This window comes from Sparus aurata, chromosome 5, assembly GCF_900880675.1.
Source record: "Sparus aurata chromosome 5, fSpaAur1.1, whole genome shotgun sequence".
Classification (NCBI taxonomy): Eukaryota; Metazoa; Chordata; class Actinopteri; order Spariformes; family Sparidae; genus Sparus; species Sparus aurata.
In genome coordinates this window covers 8,411,850-8,435,719 of record NC_044191.1, presented here as the reverse complement: position 1 = coordinate 8,435,719, position 23,870 = coordinate 8,411,850, and the positions used below count along the sequence as shown (strand labels likewise).

General features: G+C 43.3%; 1 protein-coding gene across 4 annotated transcripts in view; it reads right to left on the bottom strand.

Annotated features, from left to right (window-relative positions):
- Positions 1-3,579: 3,579 nt before the first annotated feature.
- Positions 3,580-23,870, bottom strand: part of dtx1 (deltex 1, E3 ubiquitin ligase) — a 51,515-nt gene continuing 31,224 nt past the window's right edge. For 3 of the 4 annotated variants that reach the window (XM_030417474.1, XM_030417473.1, XM_030417475.1), the window contains exons 3-10: positions 22,838-23,585; positions 13,388-13,449; positions 12,008-12,169; positions 9,776-9,837; positions 9,470-9,628; positions 8,202-8,363; positions 6,360-6,449; positions 3,580-5,934 (exon numbers count right to left, since the gene is read on the bottom strand). In XM_030417474.1, the coding sequence (XP_030273334.1) occupies positions 5,710-5,934; positions 6,360-6,449; positions 8,202-8,363; positions 9,470-9,628; positions 9,776-9,837; positions 12,008-12,169; positions 13,388-13,449; positions 22,838-23,585 (1,670 nt within the window). In that variant the 3' untranslated portion in view covers positions 3,580-5,709. The remainder of the gene's footprint in view (positions 5,935-6,359; positions 6,450-8,201; positions 8,364-9,469; positions 9,629-9,775; positions 9,838-12,007; positions 12,170-13,387; positions 13,450-22,837; positions 23,586-23,870) is intronic. The other variant, XM_030417476.1, reaches the window with a different exon arrangement.

Sequence of the window (23,870 nt, the reverse complement as noted above, 5' to 3'; positions counted from 1 at the left end):
CATTAATTCATTGTGCAGAATTAAGCGCAGAAATTATTAATACTAAGTATCTAACATTCACTCTAATGTCTATTTCTCTCCTAGTCAGTTTTAAAGTGGAAGGTGTGACTCAGCGCAGGCAGTGACATACATTCATGGTATTACAGGAAATGTCACTACGTGTCTGACAGATCCCAGAGCAGCCTCTGGTTACCACACCGCCCCCCTTTGTTCAAATGAATAATTTAATCAAAACATCATAACCGCAGACTTTACAATCCAACAGGAGTCAGAATCTAATGTGAAATCATACCTCACAAACATTGTTTATGTGGCATGAGCCGTTTCTCCTCCCGGCCTTATTTAAATGCTAATGAGCGCGGTGATGCAGCAGGATGAGTCTCCCTGCTAGCTCTCTCATTAGGCATGAGAGGTGAGCGATGAGGGGAGGCAGGGCAGCGGGTGTAGGTTCCAGAGCCAAGAGGGGACTGACCCCTGAGCTGCTGGAAGGAAGAAGGTGTTAGTTGAAGGGGAAGCTGATCTCCCGCAGGCCCCTGGTGAAAGCTTTAGTATGCACCAACCACAGCTCCTCACCACGGCACCGACACACACAGCAGCCAGTGACAGAAAATGACTGTAAAGCAAATTTACAGCCGGTGAGGACTGTTTCCTCTGCACTCCACAGCCCCGGCAAAGCTCATTTATATCCACATAACGAGGTTGCGGAGCGCAGAGCTGCCCGGGGAGGAGGAAATGGTGGAGCTAAATGGAGGAAGCTGGGGGAGAAGAAAATGAGGAAGAGCCAAGGTGACAAAAGGGTCAAACAAACCACCCCTGTCGAGGGCACATTTATTTTTCCACAAGAAACACACAAACATGCAACAAGATCATCACAATTCAATAAAGACCGATAGATTAAGAAGCCCTTTATAGTTTAATCAATGTCTCTCGATATCTCGCTTTTTAGTTTATCTCAGCAGTTTTGAACCATTTTAAATAGCAATATGCGGACATCTGCTAAAGAGAAATCAAACCACAGAAATCATGATTTGAAAAATGGCAATTAAAAATGGGCACTTAAAAATGCAAAACATTCGGATGTTTCACACGTCGTCGAAAAAGAGAAGCGAGGAGAGCAGCCAAACGCTGCCTCGTCCCCCATCTGCGGAAATCAAACCTGATAGAGGAAAACACCTGTCTAACTAACCGCAGTAAGACGCAAAACCACAGTGCTAAATCACCAGAAAGACTCGGGTGACATCTCTAAAGAAGCTATGATGTTTTCAGATGCAAAAAAAAAAGAAAAAAAAAAGCTATTGTCAATAAATTTGCTCACAGTTCGGTTGACATGCACCTCTAGGAGAACATCACTGTATCTGTAAAGGACATGAACCTAAAGACTCGTTTACTGGACGCACGCTGGGCGCACATTCACACACGCTCGCACGGACAAACGAGTACAAACACGCGGCATATCAACATAAAATGTTAAGGTATCGCTCAGAGAAAGAAGTACAGTTTTGCAGTTGACGATATGAGAGAGTACAAATGTAAATACTTTGTTATGTCAGGACAAAGTGATTTCATCCCACTTTTTATCAAATGGAAAAGAGTATGGAACGAGGCTTAACAAGAGTAATACAGCAATGTTACGTTATAGTTCTTTTAGAGACAATCATCATTCAAAAAAAGACATCAAAAATATATGTTTTCTAATATATAGCGTGTGAACACCCTCGGATCGCGACCCCCTTTTTGTTTAGAAACCTGGAGGTAGGCACCCCATAAAGAAAAGCATCCATTGTCATTGAAAACCAAGAAAAATCCGCCTCCTTGCTACACATTAAATCATGTATCAGATCTTAAAATAGTAAATTGCATAAACACCAATCTCTCTCTCTTAATCAGACAAAATACCAAACCGTGTTTTATTCACCGTTCCCGTAGGAGTCTGTACACACCTGAAAAGTCTAAAGGGCCTGCGTCGCTCACACTACAAGGCCGACACATGGAAAGGAAAAGTCGAAGAAGAAGAAGAAGCGAACATTTGGATTTCTCTGGTTAATGAAACTTCACTCAACGTGGACAAAATTCCCTGATAGATTGGAAGCATTCTTTCTTGCTGATGTTTCATAAAGGGAGTCAAAAAGGTTGTGAAGGAGAAAACTTGAGATGGAACAAGCCAAAACAAGTTTGAACACAGAGTACAGAAAAGCCCCTGAAAACCTGGATCAAAGTATTTCTCTCTAACATGACATTTTTGTGTTTATATTGGCAGCAATCGAAGCTAATTGAGAGATTTCCAAGTTTAGCCCAAGCTAGCTAGCAACAATATAAGAAAGGCTAGATATCAAATGCAAAGATGGCGCCTCTTCAGCCCAGTCAGAATGCTTGCCAGGCTCATACGGCCCAAAAGAGTTTTCAGGAAAATTTAAAGCAAGGCTGAGCGATGTCGGCGTATTCAGGTCTGAACAGCAGATTTATGCTAGCAACGGAAATTGCTAGCTAGAGTAGCCTAGTGTGTCGCAAGATTGAGAACTTGAACCAAAACGAGCTTTCCCAAACAAAATGTTTTTGTGCCTAAACCAAATCTCAACCACAGCGCTGTGACATTTAAAAACATTTTTAGGCGCCAATAACACCAAGACCGACACCAGAAATGCATCGCCAGCAAAAACGTTTTTTAAATGTGTTCAACTTTTCAGCCGCACAGCTTTTCCCAATAATTACATACAGTATGTTGGCCGAAATGTGGACACACCCACGGGCGCACCGTGCTGTTTTGTCCTAAACAGACTTTTGCCAGGTTTTCTTTTAAACAACCTGCAGCAACGAGTCTCTGAGTGAAAGGGAATCTTTACTATCTCGCGCTGACTGGTGCTTAGCATGAAACGTTGCTTTTTTTCAAGCAAAACAGCAGACTAGACTAACTATCAGGGGTCCGATTCTTGTGAACACGAAAATACACTAATCTGTCTCAACACACAAGTACATATATATATACACATATATATATATATATATATATATATATATATATGTATATATATATATATATATATATATATATGTATATATATATATATATATATATATATATATATATATATATATATATATATATATATATATATATATATATATATATATATATATATATATACATATATATATATATATATTTATATTTATTAAAAAAAACAACAACTCATAAACAATAACCAAAAATGCTCTAACTTTGGGAGAAAACTAGAAAACTATATTGTGTTTATGTAGGACCTAGCCTAGGACATGGAAAATAATTGATTGAACAGGTTTTCAGGGCCTTTTGTATTCTGTGTACTGAATATGACAACTGACTGAGGTCAATCCAACCAATCTGTTGCTTGACTTGGCTAAAACACACTCCAAGAATGATCTGGAGCTTTATTTTAACCCAGGCGCACTGTTTTCATCTTCAAACTGAGCAATGATTGCTGACTGCATCCATTCCCATGTTTGGGACAAGTAGAAAAAGAGAAATGGCCCATTTGGCATTTGGGGGGGGGGGGGGGAATGGTCATCTTCATGCTGCTAAAGCTCCCCGACCAATAATAGAGACACATTTACCGTATTTATTGGGGGTCCCACAGATGATCAACTACACAGATTCTACATTAAGGTCACGACAGCAGCATACGCTAAGACTACTTGTAATATAAGACGTCCATAACATGTCGTACACATTTCAACAGTCCCTGACAGTCTGACAAATTCATCTTTGCCAGATTTTATGTATTCATGTTAACATGTGCCTGTGTATAGATATGTGGGCCACTTGATATCTTTATATTCTCTATATAGAAGAGTATAAAAATAAATTAAACTTACACCATCGACTCAAACTGAGCTTGAATTTAAAGGTATATCACATCTGCAAATGTATATTATATATATTTTTCAAAGCATCGCAAGCCGGTTTATAAACAACAACTTAAAAAAAGACATATTTTAAGACATTTTCCTAAAAATCAAACAACCGATTAAACAAAACTGTTGCCTCAAAGTGCTATGGAAGACTATGATTCACTCCGAAATTAAGCTCACAGCCGGATGCCCACACGATAAAACCCTACATCAACAACAACCCCGCTCATTAAAATTGATCCGATATATTTATGGAGAATTATGCAGCGCTGGGTTATCTTTTATCTCAGATTAAAGAAACATCACAAGATCTCCACCGAGGACCTTCAGAAAGTCTCCAGCTCGCGGGCATAATATCTCAAAGGGAGAGAGGAGAGCGCGGGAAAAATAGTCCCCAGCCAACTGCAGAGCAACATTAGCACGCTTCCTCCTCGAATGAGGCTCTGAGCTCGGCTGCCGAGGAGGAGGAGGAAAGTGGGGGCGAGGCCATACGTCAGGATCGAGCGACTTGTACAGGGGATGAGTTGTTTCACTTCTCGCTATACAAACAGTGGAGCCCAGTGCATTGCCCTGCAGCAAACAAGCTCACCAGAGACTTGTCGATGGCAGGCGAGCAGAAGCGCTGCTCAGGATGCATCTCGGAGGGGAAACTGTTGGAGTTTGAAAGAGGGGACGTCCATCTGTGAGGAGCCCGTTCAGCTTTTCTCCTCAAGGACTTCCAGCCAGCATATTAAAGCCTCCGCGCACGCAATCACACGCTCGCCCCTCAAGTATGGTCAGCATGATGGATCGTGCCGACGCCTGGGTCTGCTCCAACAGGGAGAAATGTAATGCAGGCTTTATATTCACAGAGGTCAGCGTCATCAGTGTGTCAACAAAACAAATGAGTTTAACCTTGGCGCGCGGCAAAGGCCCGCTTCAAACCTCGTAACAAGCATCAAACTGACTGGTAAGATGCTTGTTTCATATATTTCACATCTCCTCTCATAGACAGGCTACAAGGTTAACCATACAACATACGTTTATCACCAAACACTAATATTTCATAGCCTTTAGCTCTCTGGAATGCAATACAGAACACTTTTCATTTTACAAAACAGCTGGCCCCAAGTGTCAGATTCAGAAACAATCTGAGATGCCCAAGTGCAACTCTAACAGCCACAATCCTTTCCCCCGAATCACAAAACCAAGTTTCACCACTTGTTACAGGACATCAATATTTATTAGAGGAAAAGGGGGGGGGGAGCAAATAATGGATCTGGATAAATTCAGACTGCAAAAATTCTCTTAAATTTCTCTTCACAAAATCAAGCAACAACAGATCTATCGACGGCTCACCCTATTACAGATATTCGCCCAGCATTCATTATGCAGCGTTAGTCCGGGCCATGCATTCTGGAGTTCAGCATTTACAAATATGCCTTTTGTATAGTCTGGGCCCCTCGCAGAGGAACAGCTTCGGTTTCGATCTAAAAGGGGTTAAACAGCGTTTACCTGCAGCTATTGACATCAAGACAGAAATGTCACCTTGTCTTTACATTCTTCAACCCTCTGAGAAAATCTGGCATGAACGCAACATGCTCGAGGCATGGATCAAGAGACAGCAGGGGGGAGATCTCAGGTTATACAAATCAAAATATTGATCATAACCACGGCGTTTATTTAGCTTCCTTTGCTCTTGTGCCACCACTTCTGCAGGGTATTTTTGTTTGTGGGGAGTAAAGAGTTGTCAGCTGCATGTTTGCCCGTCATGCAGTGTCCCTATTCTCTGGGAGAAAGCGGGGCATGGTGGGTAATGTTCCTGGGTACCAGCTCAGCTGGTCATCAGTCCTTTAGGTTGTCCTCTCCGACTCCCTGGGCCGACAGCTCTGTCAGGACGTTGTCCAGGTAGTTGGGGTCGGGGTAGCCATGGCCTGTCAGGTTGGAGCCGAATTCTGTCTTGTGGTGAATCTCGTTCCACACCACTGTGTCCGACTCGCCCGTGGTGCTGGACGTGCCGATGGTGAAGATGAGACGTCGGTCCCAGGCCATGATCAGCAGCTTCAGGACCTGGAGATACAGCAGCAGTTTTTAACTGGTTACCAAAGTGTATCAGTAAAATACTGATGTCTCTATACAACATGAACACACAAGGCTATTTCTGGATAGTAACTATGGTTATAGTTATCAGTTACATATAGTTACTCTTACGACTTATCTGGGCTGGATACATTGTAAAATGAGAGAATGAATAAAGTCGTCTCATAGAAAGAAGCTACTCTGTAGTCCGGTGGTACAGCACTTAAATAAGTTCACTTTGTTTCACTTTGTCAAATCAAAGCTTCTTGTAGCAGCTTTATGTAAAATACAAACTGAAAGGGCAGAAAAAAGTTCCCCTGTGAAGCAAGAAATTTAAGCCAGGTGCACTGGGTTTTAACGCTCATTGAGCCTTCGGAGTAACACCATTGTGTTCTCAGAGTGATGTCAGAGCTCACCTTCCTGCCTTTCTCATTGTCAGGGAGGTAGCAGTGTCGAGGGAACCCTCTCGCACTGAACTTCTTCCCCGGGTTAGGGTGCTCGTTGGTCTGGAGAAAATGTCAAGAACAAAAACAAACGTTACAGCCCGTTCTGTTCCAATTACAACTTAATTGTGTAGAAAATGTCAACAGCACCCGCAGGACGAGCTTTACTGTTCGCGCCGCTTACACTGACCCTTTGTACAAATCATCAGAGCGCTGTGCTACTGTAAATATCCAATTATCTCTTTAAATATCATTTTTTACAATGCGGCTTTCAAGGCTCTGTTGTGAAATGAGGAATGCCGACTCGCATTTGTATACACAGCAACCAAGTTGTAGTTTACATGAATGTCTGTTCAGACTTATATTATACATGTAGTAAAGACAAGGAAGTAATTGAATAAGAAGTATTAAGTGTAGTTCCTGGTGGAATGGGAGTTTACCACTATATTTTCATGTATGATTCCAGTGAATGTTTTCCAGTGAGAAACATGTTGTCTTCACTCACAGAGGAGTCAGTCACACTTGGGGTTTGTTTTTTGTAGAGGATCGATTGGCCCGAGATAACATCAATCGTATAGTTATTAACAACCATTTAAGAAATGTTTGCCCAACATCAGACAGCAAGCTCGTACACCAACATACTATACGTCAAAGCAGCCGCAGCAATTGCAGTCAGCGACAAGTGAGGAGACGAAGGGGCAGAGAAATCCCCGGACTCCTTTATTAAACGGCTCAATTTTGTTAATTTTCTTAATTCTTCTATATGGAAAAATGACTTTGATCAGTTGCTATGATATTCAAGAGCAGCATCATCTTAAGGTTTAAGGTTACAACGCAATGAAATGGGGATAATTCCCCACAGCAAAGTCAGCAGAAATGCACACTAAGGAGGAGTGGCTGCGTGGCAACCTGAAAACACACTGCGTCTGGCAAATAACCACCTCTTCCTGCACGCTCGCCAGATCCCCCACCCTATATTAACCAAGTTACAGTTGCCTTGTTAAGGCTAATGGGTTGCGTAATTTCCTCATCTTCCTTATTTCTAGTGATGATTAAATCTTCTCGCATAGAAGTAGCTGCTATTCCAAGCCTGCCTCTATTAGGAGCACTGATCAGACGGTCGAAAATGTCCCTCTCCTCTTTCTTAGTAAGTATGTATATCCCAGTGAGTCCAACCAACAAACCAATCTGAGTGCAAAGCAGCAGAAACCTACTCAATGTATTCATGTAGAGTGATATGTAGCGTATTTTCTTAATGGTATTGGAAGTAGAGGTAGCAGAAATCCCCCCTGGTGTTAATGCTGCTGTGCTGACCCCCACTGTTCTCTGTCCCCGGGGACACTAATCCTGCTCCTCTGGTGGAAGAAGGTCAGTTTATTGACTCTATTAAAGCTCCTCTCAGCAGTCAGGATGAAATACGCAACCTTCTCATCTCACTGACTCGAATCCGGGCTGCAAAACATGCTCTCCTCTTTACTGCAGAAATGATGTAAAATGCCCTTCACCGGATTAATCTCAGTTGTATTTCTTTGATAAATACACTTAATGGTGAATTGACGGCTTATAAACCTGCATATTAATAGACGATGAGGACAAACCGGACCCCTCAAAGTCTATCTCTGCCCAGAACCACAGTGTGATCTCTAAGAATGCCGTTTCCTGGGTGACTTACACCTCACCCTTCTGCACGAACAACACAACGTCAAGCTTAAGCGGATAAGCAGCAGGTGGAGAAAGGGCACAGATCTGAGAGAGGTGAGACAGTGGCAACAAAAAGCAAGCACGGTGGATTTAGTGAAGTAGCGCGGTTCTGACCTGGATCCCTGCAGGAATGTCATACACGATGCGGATGGTCTTGGAGTCTGGGTAACCGGGCAGGCAGTGGGGGATGACGTGGTACTCCATCTTCCCAGGAGGCTGCGTGCCTGTTTTCTCCCCGTAGATGGTTTTGCATGTGGGACACTGAAGACTGCCATCCTGGTGTGGAGACAGATAAATATAACGGCTTGGTTGGCACATTAAGATGACAATGGCATTTATTGCTCGTTATCATATCGTCATTAAAAGAGACAGTATCTAGCCACGCAGGGGTTTCTCTGAGATGTCCACTTCAAAACAACAAAAATGAAAGGAATTACCATGGTACTTAAAGCCTACTTGTATTTTAAAGCTTCACTGATCACTAATGTTATATTACTGAGGATTCTATCGTATAATGAAACCAACCCTAGTGAAATAAAAAACATAAAAGTTAGAGTGTTCAATCTTTTTGTGCTGGAAAGTTAAGCCTTTTGTGTTTTGTGTAACCCCGCAGCTAGCAACTAGCAGCTAGCAGCTAGCTAACACACAAAGTGGAAATTTAGCAGGATATTTACCCGGCAGATGTTAAACAAGAGTTAAAAGGAGAGATTAATCTGTGAATCCAAATCAATGCTAACGTCTGACCGTCTGTCTCTGTATCCACTGGGTGTATAAACAGACGACTGTATGACAACACGTCAGCCACATCAAATTCATGAGGTTATCATATCTCAATGCTGGTTAAAAAATCAATGCATGCTGTTCTTAAGAAAATATATAAAAAAATCAACAGCAAAGCGTCTTTCCAAAAACAAAGTCTGTTGAGAGGCTGTTTTGTGAATTATCCAGAGTAATGAGGGTTTTCTTCCCGGGAATGTTCAACTATGGTCTGTCCACCACGAGAGGGAATGAAAACAGAACTATCCACATCTGGATACCACAACAAGTTAGTAAGGAAATATGATGCATGTGTGGTAGTAATTGCGTAACTGCTTTAAAATCAAGCATCAAGCAACCCAAACACTCTTGGGTTCTTATTGAATCTGCTTCTCTTTGCCTCTTCTGCACTGAGAAGCAGAACATTTGTATTTCACGCAAGTAACTGAACTGAGCAGAATGTAGATGATCTTATAAAGTGCTGTGCAGTCAACACTCGCAGAACTGTTCAGATAAGACGATATAAAATCTGTGTAAAAGCAATACTGAAGCCTCGTCATTGCGGGTTCATCATTTGAGCCCAGAGTGACATCATAACAACTCCTGGCACACAAGCTCTTACCCACCTTATTGCCATTGTTGTACATGGCCACCAGGCACAGCAGATGGTACATGTGCCCGCACTTGCCAAGCTTGCCCACCAGCTCTGGCTTGATGCCTTTGTGCTGCAGGATGCCTTCATATCCCGATGACATGACCAGCCTCTCCATGCAGATGGTACAGTCCTGGAATAGCCAACCAAAACGCTTCATCTGCCACTGTACTGTACATGACTGTGTATTTATGACACTTTCACTTGCCCTCTTGGTGGGCACAAAACCTTAAAAAAAATCCGCCGTTTGTGCGCATTTTCGTGCGTCTTTTTTCCTTACCTCATCTGGCAACACTTTAATCTTCTCTGTGTATCGTCGCACCACATCCTCTGGGTTTTTGCCTTTGTCACAGAACAAATCACAAGACAGATGTGCTGACATTAAAGAAAAAGCGAAACTTGCCCCTTAATTATACCCACACGCCACAAGTAAATATGGAAAAAGGCGAGATGAAACCACTGGATTGTCATTTCGAAAAACACAAGAGAATAACAGCTAGCTCTTGATGGACGACCAACTTTGATCGGTTCCAGCAGCCGGTCCGCTCTGGGCCTCGCTCTTTTTCCTGACATACGACGCGTGTGCACGTGAATGGAGAGTCTGTGATGTTGAGGAGGTCACCTTCAAACCAACACATAACCACCAGCCATCCCAGCGTTCTCTGATAATCCCTGTGTGCAACCAGGCTAGCATGGCTGAGAGCACACCCACAGCTTACACCCCTAATACGCTTACAGGCAACCTCTTTTCCCCCGGAGCCTTTGTTTGTTCATTTGAGGGACAGCCAGTGAACACAGGGAGGGAGCGCAGTGGAAAGAGACAGAGTGAGAAACAAAAAAAACAAAACAATGTTAAGGTATAAAGGGCAGGGAAGACAGAGGAGGCAGAGAGCTGTGAAGAGACATAGGAGAGAAAACAGAAATAAGAGGAGGAGAAAGAGAACAGACTCAATTATGCTTTTCTACGCTATTGCTGTTTTGACGCCTTCATTAGTCGGATAGAAAAGCCTCTCTGACCTTTTTCGGTACGCAAAGCAGAGCAGGCTAAGCTCAAAATCTCCCCGCGTGAGAAAAAAAACAAAACACACACATCTCCATTCCCTCCACAGACCTCCGGCATCTCTGAATTCACACTCCGTCTGCAGGCAGCACACACAGGCTGCACATTTGGCTGCCGCCTCATTCTTCAATCTACAGCGCCACACATTTTAAGGGTCCATGATTTCCGAATGATTTCTAGGAAAGTGCAATTACAGGGAAAAATAGAGAAATTGTCTGCACCGTTACCTTAACTTTCACCTGCTCGCTAACGTCCAGTTTTTCAGTGTTAGGGATGTTAGCTCTGCGGTTGTTCCTGTTGCTCCCAGTGGAAACAGGGACTTTGGAAATGCGAACACGCAGATAGCACACGGAAGCAGAATGCTGACTGAAATACCCACAGTGAGTCAGACTAGCATTGCTGTAAACTGTTAGTCTTGTTTCGATCATCAGAGGTTGCTGGTTTGGGAAAGGGTTGGTTTGTAGGAATTTCCATGAAATGACTACTCCATTTAAACCCCCTGAAGTATGTATTCATTTATTCATCCCATCATTCTTCAAATACAGCATGAGGACTGCAAAGGGATTCAAGGTTCGGTAGTAATTAAATGCATCTACTAGTGGACCGACTGAACACTCTCCATTTTCCGTATAATTGTTACCAAATGAATCACTATAATCCGCTGCTGGAAGCTGTAAATTCCTTCCTGGTAAATAAGAGGAAACTATGAAACCCATAAAAAAAACCAGTGTTGCTGTATCATCAGTACTGCACATGTAATGGAGAGCTCTGAAGGGCTGAAGAGGACAATCGCATGGCAGGGATGGAAAACCAACAGCCTCGCTGATCAATTAGGACAAAAAGTCCCTTGGGAGGCCGGCGGTCTCCACGGATTCCATCGACCAGCACTTATTCAAGCCCAAAGCTGTCCAACTAAAACAGAGCTCCTCTCAAACCAGCTCAGTACAACAGTCCCCCTGTTAATTACTTTCCTCACAGCGGCCTCTGTCAATCTGCATGTAGTTTAACGTCTATAAAATTGTAACAGTAGCATTTTCGCATTGCGTTCGCTCATAAATCTGACCTCGCACTCATCATTACATTTTATAGGAGCTTTTTGAAAGCGACATGAATGCTTTTCTAACTACTCACCGGCGACTTTGGGTAAGGTTAGATTTACTGTTACACCCTTACGGGGGCTTAAATGGGAGACATTTAGAGAACAATTATGGCCCCTTGATCACAACACAAAACAGCTTTGGTTTTGTTGACACACTAAACAACAGACTTACGGACAGCTGATACGGAACATCCTGCAAAGCTTGGCAGGACAGAGAGAGTCTGCTGACTGTCAGTGGTTGGTCTGTTTGTTCCCTCAGCGCATTTCAAATGTATTAACCAACGCACTATAAAAATACATTTCCACGTCTGTTTTTTTTTCACATCCTTTCTCCCATCTCGCCTCCTTCTTACCTCTCCTCAGGTGCTTTTTCTTGGTTTTGCGGCGCATGCCATTGATCCCTGGCACAGGCTTCATGTCGCTCTTGTTGATGGGTGGTGGGTGCAGAATGGGCTTTGGGGCCCGAGTCAGGCAAACCGGCAGACCTGCAGCGCACATCAGGATACCTGTCATACCTGATGCATATGTAGAGCACACAGACACACACACACGCACACACATTAACAGACAGACAGACACACACACACACATAGAAGAGTGGAAAAAGCACTGATTGTGAATTTCTGTCAGTATCAACAAGAGTTGACATGCAACTTTAAACTGTAAATAGACACCTTTTTAACTTTTTTAAAATCATTTCGAGGTACATGCTGATTGCATATTGTAATGGCTCGTATGGATTGGTTCCCTATAAACTTCAATATCAAAACACAATTTGGTTTGGCACCTTGCTGGTATGTTTCCCTGAAAAAGGAAGGAATTATAACACAACGTGTCTGCCTTAGCATAATCATAACTGGTCACTGTCCCCAGGTAACGATGGAACAGCTGGAATAACTGCTGGATAAAGAACCCAACTGATGGAGGAGGCAAAGACGGTGAAGAGGGAGAGTAAGAGCAACTGAGGTAAAACAAGAGTGAATGGACGGGCAGTCACTCAATGGAGAGCGCTCCGATGTTGTGTCAAAGTCTGTTCCCCTGCTGATATGTGTTTCCTCTTACCGTCGGGACTTGAGGTGTTGACAGGTCTCCCAAATTATTAATATAGCCATTCTCATAGTTGTTTTTTTTTTTGTTTTGGACAGTAGCAAGGCTGCAAGTGGTAGCCATGTTGCTAACGCTATCTTTTAGCAACAGCAGCGCCAGCAGTAATGCTGCCTTCCAGTCACTGCTGCAGCTCAGAATTTCTGAGCTGCAATTTCCAACTACCAACCTAAAAGTGTTCCAGATGCAAACCACACAAAAGTTAACCAAAGAAACTTGAACTGTGCAGCCTCCTTATATATATAAACGCAATAGAGGAGTGAAAACAACACATGAGGTAACAGATGCCCTTATGCAACTTATTGAACCCTTATGGAACGTATCTCAATATTTCATTCACTAGCCTGATGTAAACACTTAATCCATTCTGCCCCCTCCCGTTGGTTTTCTGCCATTGTTGTGTGGATTCAGATAATGAAGTCGGGGTACACTGAGTATACAAGCATGAGGTCTGTCTTTAAGTGGTACCCATTGCACTTTATCTAGTGGGAAGTCTAAATATTCAAGTTCTGAAGTTGTCCAGAACACAGCATAAAACCCAGGAGAAGTTGTCCATTTACTTTTTGACACCAAAAGGACTCTTTCTAACTGTTTTCTAAGCATGTGCTGCACAATGAGTGTTGTCTAACCTGCTAGTGCTGGGTGCACCGGTCCAGATCCTGTCAGGTTCTTCACTGGGAGGGCAGGAACCCTAAAAGAGGGAAGAAAGAAAGGACTTCCTTTACTGATATCTTTAAAGTACCTCATTGCTAACATCCTTCATTCATCCAGGGTCACACCTGAATGTCAAACACAGAGAGTGCTTCATTTCATTTCATTTCATGCCGGTATTTTCTGGTTCATTTTTAAAAAGGGCCCTGTGACCTCCAAAATGAACACTAAATTGTCATGATTGTGCAACACTGCCTATTACACAGCAGAGAATACTGAGAACAGCAGCTCGCTCTGTTCGGCACACCATGAAAAAAGTCGAGTTAAAATGTCACATGTGCTCCACCACAGAGACAGAGACTGCTGAAATGGGATGAGACAGCTTGACTCATGTACAAAGCACTGCAGCAGAGCCTGATTCAGGGTGACATTTGGTGAGGCTGGAGTTCATAGCGAACGCAGACGACAAAGACAGTTGACTTGCGCACTCTTCAAGATTTGTGGAGCAGAGCGGACAAAAGCGCTTGGGGCATTAATATGAGCATACAAGTCAGTGAGTCTCTTTTCAGAGGGCCGGAGCCTCGATTCAACCAGCACCCGACAACAAGGTCCACTGAACAGCAGAGAACAAGTTTCCTTTCCTCGGGTTAAATGTTAGCCTCAGCGTGACAAACCAACTCAAGTACTGAGTCATTTGCCGGGAAATGTTGGGTTCATTAAACCTGCGACTACTCTCTACATCTTGTTCGAATCAAATTAAAATGTCATTGTTATCTGGTCCTTACATTCTGAGTCCCGTCATAGACACCATGTGTGGCATTTGTTAAGCTGTTATAGCGTCTTTCAAATTGTTCCGTCAATGACTTCTCTGACATCGCTGGGAAAATTTGGGATAATGTAACAAAACTGAACAAAGATATACAATAAAAGGTCTGGTCATTTCTAGGCTTTTACTGCTGAATAGTGACTACTATACCTTTAAGAGCCAGATGTCTTTATCAGGAGTGAGTGGAGACCAAAACAGAGCTGAAACAGTGTGAAAACTGAACTTTGGGTGGTCAGCTGACGTAAAGTACAACCCACACTAAATGCTAATGAAGCTTTGTGTCCGCTGAACACATACACAGACAACACTTTGATAAATACTAACATGTGTTGACGTTGTTTTGGCTAACTTCCTGTCTGTTTTGCATTGAGCAAATCCCTCCCCTTGTATGACTCCTTTCTACCTGTTTGTTAGTGTGCACCGTGAATGGGAGGCCTAGAATTGGTAGCTTCCCCCATTCTGCCTTTTGCGGTAAACAGGACGATCCTGCTCTCTTCACGAGCAGACAGGACCACCTTTTTGGAGAGTTCCCTTCCCTGATTGGATCAAGTGGGCAGGGATATCAGAGAATGTTCTCTTTTGCGCATGAGGTGAGGGAGTGACATGGGTTTCTAACTGAACAGCCTATAACAGTAATTACTGTTGGCTAGAGCTATTTAACTCATTTTAGTAAAGTTGATTTGTTGAATGTCTTAAAAACCTGCGCTGTTTACATGTCCTGTGCACTACTTTATCCAACAATACTGCTACCTACAGTCAATCAACTGAGACTTTAGTAAAATGCGAATCAACCGTTTCATATATCTACTCAGTTCATTCCCACCATCTTCGCCCTACCACACATGCAATCGGCAGCCATGTGTTCGCTGTCACTCACTGGCTTGAGGTCACTGGAGTAGTTGTGCAAAAGAAACAACAGCACCAGTAGTGGTCAAAGTTCTACCTCCTTAAAAGTTTTGTGGACACCTGTCGTAGCATTCACTAAAGCTGGAAAACGGGCCACTATCTAGATAAAAAAAATGTAGATGAAGGTCACATGAAATGAGTCATTTGTGTAAGCCACGCACACAATGCACAAAGACTCCTGAATCTCTCTGCTCTTTGACCATGCAGCGATTGAGGTCTCCGGCTCTGCATCTCCTGGGTGTTTCACAAATCTGCATCAAGAGACTGCTTTGATATTAGTGAGAGCCTCTGTTCCTGTGCCAGGGGAAGCCCTTTAATAAGCTGAGTGCAATCACAGAATGGGACACGAGGCCTGGCTGAGGCTCATGTGTCTTATCGCATCTATGGTAGGGACTCAGACACACCCTGACTCACACCAGTGGAGCAGACACCAGGATCACCTGACTCCCGTTGTGTACAAGACCAATGTGAGTCCAGATAACTGAGAGTACAGCGGTGTGCAGCTGTGACAAACATCTTGTATCAAAAAATTGAATTCAGGGGTGTGAAACCATGACAGGTTTGACTCCGGCTGCAGGATTTAGTTTCGAGTGAAGACTAAAGTGAGTGATTTCACACCTTCAGCTGTAGCAGAGGAATAGATGGGAGGACTCGGCTGCTTCAGTCAGCACTTGTAACAAAAACTAACCACTCGATACCTCACAGAGGTTTGCAGAGGTGGAGGAAGTGACACCTTGGGGACTATTCCACGCCAACTCACCCAGAATTATTTTCCGTGTCATGGATTTTCTCAGAAAAAAAATCATGTGAAACTTTTACCAAATTCACTGGACCTTGCCAAACCCTACAGTTGTGTTCCAGATAGTTACAAACTCTTGCAGTTTGGTCCTCGGAGCTAGATTACATAATTCTCTGTATGTGTATTCAGGGCCACAACATTCGCTTATTTTTCACTGGATTGTGTTGAAATTTGTCCTGAACATTTAAGAAACCCCATAGATAATTTGCAACTTGTATTCGTTTCAATGGTTGTTGGAACATGTTTAAAGTAATCACATTAATAACAATAAATATGTATAATTTAATCTTTAATTAATATCTCTGTTAGTTTTCACTTTTTTCTGGTGGTGCAACATGGTGGACGAGGACCTGCTTCCTCTGCAGATGTAAAAGGTTAATTCCAAGGTGACGAAAACACGAAAATTCTTAGTTTCAGTCAACACACTAATGACAATATGATTATGATTTAATCATTACTCATAATTATTATTATCATATCCCATTTCTGCCAATTGATCCCTGCAAATTCTACTCACTTGACCTTTAATATATTTCTATCACATCAAAAAGTTATTTGGTCATGCATAAAAGACTGAGTGCCAAAGGGCTTCGGAGCTAAAAAACACAGTCGTTATATCGCTCCTTCATCATTTAATGATAATGAAAGAAAATATTCCTGAAAATCCATGACATGTTATGAAACAAGGCAACAGAATGAATTCTTATGAAACGCGAATGTAAAAAGTTAAAAATAGTGATCGGCTAAAGCAGAACGTGGTACTCAATAAAAAGCTAATTAGGTGCTGCCCAGTGGAGGAGTTCCTCATTCATTTAAGATGCACTTAGGCCTAAATCTAATCAAAACACACCGTGAACAAGATGCCTCCCTTTATGAGTGCATGTCTAATTTAGGTTGTTCACAGAACGCTGTGAACAAACAAATCATTTTCATTAGGAGGAGAACCACCATGAGAGCCCTCCACACAATCTCATTGTGCACAACTGCACACTCCTGTAAGCACACAGTAAAGAGGGTTCTGCCAAGGATCCATAACATAACATTAATTAGGAAATGCGTTTCATCTTTATTGCTCTCCAACTCTCGCAAAGATCCCAATGTCAGCTGTAGCGTGAGCTGCATGATAAATATGCAACGTTGATGCAACAGCTGCACACTGTGTGATTCCACAACCACCAAAATAACACTCAGCCGCAGCTACTGATGATCATTATCTGCCACACTGAAAGAAACAAGCCAACACACTACACTACACTGGTTTATTTTTCACAAAATAGATAGATCCACATCTTGCGAGCAATTTCCCGCCGCGCTGTACCTCATTATTCCTGCAAAGCTTGTGATCACCTTATCTGTGCACTGCAGAAACCGTTCCTGCACAAGGCTGCACCTTTAACCAGCCAGTCAACCTGTGGCCTGTGTGCAGCTGCCACCCTTCATCTCATTCTGCACGCTGCTAAGCCCTTTTCTCCTGACTTGTTTTAATAGAAATGTGCACCTCTGGAGGCACTGACCCTGTCCGTCCTGGCTGTGCTGTGAGCACTGGGGGTTAGGACACATGCCACCTCCTCACAGTCTGCTGACAATTCCTAATGCTGGTTGACTTCAAGGGTTTAACTCAGGTTTAACTCCTCCCTTAGGCTCCTCAGTCCTCTCCTTAGGACGGAATGTTAGGGCTAGGCAATTTCTGATACAGAATAACATTAATATGAGACTATATATATTGTCTTGATATCAATATATCATGATATGTCCTTTAAAAACAGGAAAATTGTGGTCTTTTCCTGGTTTAAAAGGCTCTATTAAAGTACAATGATGTATTTTCTTGATTGCACAAGACAGGTCTGTCTATAAAAGCCTGCGGACAATTTGCGGAAGTTGTTTAATGCTGCTGGACTGTGGATTTCTTTGTGATGGACTCGAGTCAGATTTTCCGCCACATTCCAAAGGATGTGACTGCTAACATGAGTTTAGAGCAGACTTACAGCACAACACAGAAGATCCGCAGATCTCCTTTGAAGCCATATTGCTCACCCTCTATTGTTCTCTCTGCTGGATCTTCAAATGTTAACCCATGTTGACGTTCGTTGTTGTTAGGCGACAACTTCCAGGGGCTGTAGTAAACATTACAGGCACAAAGAATGAAAGTCAAGTGAAGCAGTATAAAGCGGGAAAAGTCTTTCATCCAGGAGACCAGAAGTCAGTGGGGAGTTATTTTAACTTAGTAAACTGTAGTAACATTATGCCACATAAATAACACAGGTATGTTCTTAAATTTATTAATTTATCAGTATCGTAGTTATTTTAACCAGTGATCCCAAACATTAGGCTGTGCTGGCCCATGCTCATGTCTTACAAGCAATAATATCTCATCATTAGTGTAATCTGGAGCAGACCTCTTGCCTTCCCACCACAACATCTGCTGCTCCAGCTCTCAAGTATGACAAGAAACATTCAGTGAACCAGACTGAACCTCGTCACCTCCGCATTTCTTTCGCCCTGCCAACTCTAATTTATCTCTTCCTCCCGACCGGTATTCACTTCCCCCGCTCTCTTCTATCAATCTTCTCTGGATGAAAACCCAACACCTAAACCTTTGACAGAGGACAGCAGTGTGTCTTTCAAAGGAATTTCCCATGGAGGTACATTTCGTGCCTAATGCTGTAATTTCTGACCTAAAACCAATGCAATTAAGTGATAAATTCAGCGCCTACATGCCTAACCCATTAACACCACATTAATTATGGCCCCTGTCAGGTCAAGGCACAAGGGTCGCCGTCCCTCTTCTGTGTCCTGCTCATTCACCCATTCCTGGGCGGAATCTCCAGCCTGCGTGGAGGAATTAATGAGAGTGATGTGATTCCCCAAATAGAGAGACCGCATTAGTCCTAGTTAGGAAAGTGCTGACGGAGTACTAATATCTCCTCATCTGTTTATCATGCACCATAAAGACAGTAAGAGGGGGGTTGTATGGAGAGAACTCCATGAGTGCTTAATTGCATATTGATGCGGTAGCGGGAGGCAGAGGCAAGCCCTACCCCCTGCTACACTAATGGGAGTTACAACCAGGGTAAGGTACCTTACCATGCACCTAGAGATTCCCGGGGAATGAACAATAACGACACCAAGAATTTCCAAAATTGCGTCAGTACAGTGCAGATGAGCTCTCATGATTTATTCATTCATTTCAATATTAATTTTCATCTTATGGTGAGCACCAGTGCGGAGCAGTGCAGCAGCCCACTGAGGGATAATGATCTCTGCGCTCGACACTCTCCAGTCTCCAGCCCTCCAGTCTGAACTCAAGACGAGCAGTTTTAACACAAGGAGAGTGGTAGTTGTAAACACAGCCAGCAGCAGTGTGCATATGAAAACATACACTCTTATATTCCTTTTTGCCGAAAGAAAACTGGACTTCTTCCTACCTGCAGCTTTCGCCCTGTCTGTCGACATGTGTTTATTCTCTTTTTTTTTCACTTATTCTGTCTGATGACTTACAACACAGATCTCAAGTCAGTTAAATACCACAGTGCATGAACACAGTGTGCACAAGAGGAAGTGGTTTGGCTGACAAAAAAGACGTGAGAAAATTCCCCAGAGGTTTTGTGAAATCCTGTCACTGTTCACTCCAGCTCAAAATGTAAGCGTCCTTTAAGCAGTCAGATGATTTGATGTTAAAACATCTCATCTTTGCATGTAATCATATCATGACAAGAAATCTCATATTGAGAGACTGCAGTTCACATTTCATTAGATTTTACCAAAATACATCCCATGATCAAATACTTATAATGTAGAATAATGTATATAGCGCTTTATTCTAGTCAAACACCATGTAACCTGGGCGGTAACAATCAACATTAGCCCCCTCTGTTCAAAATACACAAGCAGTATATTAATATTTAATAAGTGTGTACTCAATGTAATGTAAATAGATAATGAATGACAGTATAGCAAAACACTGTGGTTATAAATAATGAAGATGTCTTCATATTTCATATTATCACATCAGTGGGAAATGTTGAGAAATGATGTACATTGGTAAAAACATCCACATCTTATGTCTGCTTGCCATTACAATGTGTTACAAACCATTAATTAGATATTCATATGGTGCTTATAAATGCTAAATAGAGGTCAATGTAATAAAGCTAAAGTATCATCCAAAACATGTTTGACTAGAAGGGAAATACATAAGTTTAACTTTATCTCAAGTCAACTCAATTATAAATTAACATTAAAAGTAAAATTTAAAATGTGTGAATTATTCTCTTATTTAAGTTTCTAAAATGTTTTCCCTGTTTTCTATCAGCCTAAAATGAAGCTCTTACAGGTAACTTTTTCTTGATGTTTCTGGTGGCCTTATTGGACAAGAGGTGCTGATGGTAAAACAAGGTAAACTTTGCCTTAGTGCCGTACCACCAGACACATAAAGTTTCAATCACAATCAAGTCTAATCCAGTGTCAAACTCATTCGCCTGTACCAACCAACCAACCCCCCTACCAATCTACATACCGACCAACCAACCAACCGAAACACCCTCCTACCTACCTACCTACCTACCAACCAACCCACCCATCTTCCTACCTACCAAACAACCGACCAACCAACCCACCCACCTACCAACCAACCAACCAACCCACCTACCAACAAACCAACCAACCCACCCACCTACCTACCAACAAACCAACCAACCCATCCACCTACCAACCAACCAACCTACCTACCAACTTATCAACCAACTTACCAACCAACCGACCAACCAACAAACAGACCTGTGTGTAAACATCACCTCCTCAGCTGTGGTAACAATCTTTAGCTGTAGCCCTACTTTTAGGTTCTACAGAAGGGTTATAAAGTGCAGCACAAAGGCGGTTACCTGTTTCTGGCACATGCACCAATGTTAACAGTGTGCGACCTCAATTATTCAAATTCAAAATCTATAGCAGGCTGCATCTGCCATTCTACACGTTCACAAACCACAAGTCCTCTGTTTATAGCAGGTGACATGCAAAGGCAGCTTGTGATAAAGTGGGCTGTGTCGACCCTGTAATAAGATAAACTGATGTGTTTACACGTACCAGCAGATGGTGCCACTTGTGATATTTGCGCACGTAAGACAGATGCATGAAGCAACACACACTCCCCCACCCCAACAGCACTGGCACCATCATTTACAGCCCATAACCAGTGGTTTCTTGAGACAACAAAAAGATCAATATTTGAACTGCAGACTTCACCATCAATGACACACGGCTCATAAACACTCTTACTGTGCTGTGGTAGCTTACGCAAAGATGAAATCAATCATGTGCAGTAGGGCTTTTAGAAATAGTGAGTATTTACATATTATTATAGTAGAAACAAATTTGTAATCAGAGTAATATAACCGCCACATAAACTCACGTAAATAAGCCACGGTGTGCCAAACACCTTCCCTGTACCCAACACAAGTTGTATTTGGGTGTGGGCGTGTGAACAACAGATCTGATGTTTTACATTCTGTGTGGGTTCCTTTGTTATCTGTCTGCAGCACGCTTGTGGGAATTTACGAGGGAGTTCACATTTCAGTTTGTGTGTGTGTGCGTGTCTGTGTGTGTGCGTGTGTGAGAGAGAGAACTCTCATGTCCTGCTGTGTGTATGTTAACCACACTCATCCTGTATGTTGAGCCACTCGACTGGGAACCTACACACTCTGCCTCACCCCGTGCCTCTTCCCCTCTGTCGCTCTCGCTTCGCTCTGTCGCGGCAGAAACCCTTTGTGCTGCTGAGAGGTGAAAAAGTCACAAATTTATCCACGACTCCACCTCGCACCTGAGCTTTCACTGAATTCTTAAAATACAGTGGGAACGTCCCTGAGTAGGTCAGTCAGTGCTGGTTTTCTCTTTGCGCGTACACCTTTGCAGAGACACATCATTTCCCACCTGCTCGCTGCACGAAACAAGGTCATGGCCTGCTATGATGAACAAAAAACCCATACGTTTCCTTTCGGTGACACAGAATTAGGCCAGAGAAAGTGAACGCATGTGCGCCTGGGCGAAGGACGGTATTATTCAAACATGCAGTAAGTGTGTCTCTCCCCATGAGCGACGAGAACAAAATGGAATCAAATTAGATCAAGAGAGGGTTTATTTTAGTAAAAGAAAGCAGGATAGGGGACTGAAGTATCGGTTACAAAGCCAGACACACTTCTGTTCCTCAGCTCCTTTCGCTGAATCGCTCAGAGGTCAGAACGCTCTGCTGAAGCTCCCATTTTTCCTTGATCCATTATTCATTCTTCCCCAGTGGAGCTCTGCCTCCATGGCAAATAGGTTTCCACAGCTACACTAGAGCCCGCGTCACATGTCAGGTCGCACTTACACACACACCCATCCAGATACTCCACATACAACGTCAGAATTTTTCACATCGTACAACAACCACAGCGTAGTGAGATAGTAACAAATTAGATGGGAGCAGAAGCAACAGAATGATCAGAGGAGCTGCAGTATTTTACGCCTATTGGGGCCAGCATAAGCTCATTATGAGGCAGTAACCATGGCAAACACATATTAGACGGAGACGGGAGGAGAGGAGAATCAGCTGGACCCGAGGCTTTTTCTGTTCCATTGATCAGCAAGTTAACGAGAGTAGTCGTAAATGAAAATGGGAAAGAGAAGGAATATGACAGAGAACAATACACCAGACACACGCAGGCTCAAGCTCTGTGAAGCAGACAGGCAGAAACCGAGATCGTCTCTTTGCTTTTTTTCTGCCCATTGCCTCAGCTGAACTGTAAATTCAACTGAATCACAGCATTGTGCCTGGCCATAACAAGTAACGGGCGGCTGTACACTCCAGAAAATCCAAATGAGAATATCAGGGGACAGTATGATTGTGTTTGCAAACATCATTACCCTGGTGGGATGGCTCCTCTGGCACTGCCCATGGAAATGCGCTGGGTGCCGGGCCGGTTCAGGTTGTTCTGTCCATTGATGGTGAGAGCGTGGTGGCCATGGGCGGATGAAAGAGATGGCATCACGGGGGAACAGGGGAAGTTGGCAGTGGACAGTGGCAACTGCACCTGTTCAGCTTTGGCTTGCCCACCTCCCACACTTATGTTATTGTTGTTGGTGCCGGAGGAGGCGGATGTCGGAGACCAGAGGGAGGTCCCAGCAAAGGTGTTGCTCTGTCGCACCACGCTGAGGGTTCCCGCGGCGCCTGTGTTACCTGCTGTCCCTCCGTAGAGCTTACGACGCTGAGAGGCTAGAATAGCGTTTGAGGCGGCTCTCGTACTGTTGACCAGGATGCACTGCTGGCAGGAGCAGGGCTGGCCGGAGCTGGCTCCCACGGGCCAGGACTGCGACTTAGGGATCGATCCCATGATGAGCGGGTAGGCCAGGTCCATGCGCCTCCGGAGGCGTCTCTTGCGCTGGCTCTGCCTGTTGGTCTGACACATGCTGTTGAAGTCGATGAGGTAGCAGAAGCCCAGAGAGGTCAGGTCGAGCCAGGGGTGCTGCTTCTCGTAGGCGTTCTGGATGGTCACACAGATCTCCATGTCGTACGGCGTCCACGAGCCGTTGTCGTTCTCCCACTCCCACACCACGCCTTTCCCCGGGGCAGACGACGGCTCATAGAAGTTCCTCTGCACAGGTCTCATGGTGCCTAAAAGCAAGAGACAGAGGAGAAAAAGAACATGAGGACACATTTATGTATCTCTCTAAATCCACTTAAACTAGAGCGTGACCAGTACTTGACTTTTGGGACTGATGCTAGGACCGATTTTTGTAAATAAAACATTTCAGTATGGATTTTACAGCTGATATACACACGTTTTTGTCCATGATCCCTAAAATGTGATTCTCAAACACTTATCTCTAGCATCTTTAATTAAATTATACTCTCTAAAAAGAAATATATCAGCACATAATAAGCAACATTTCACCCAAT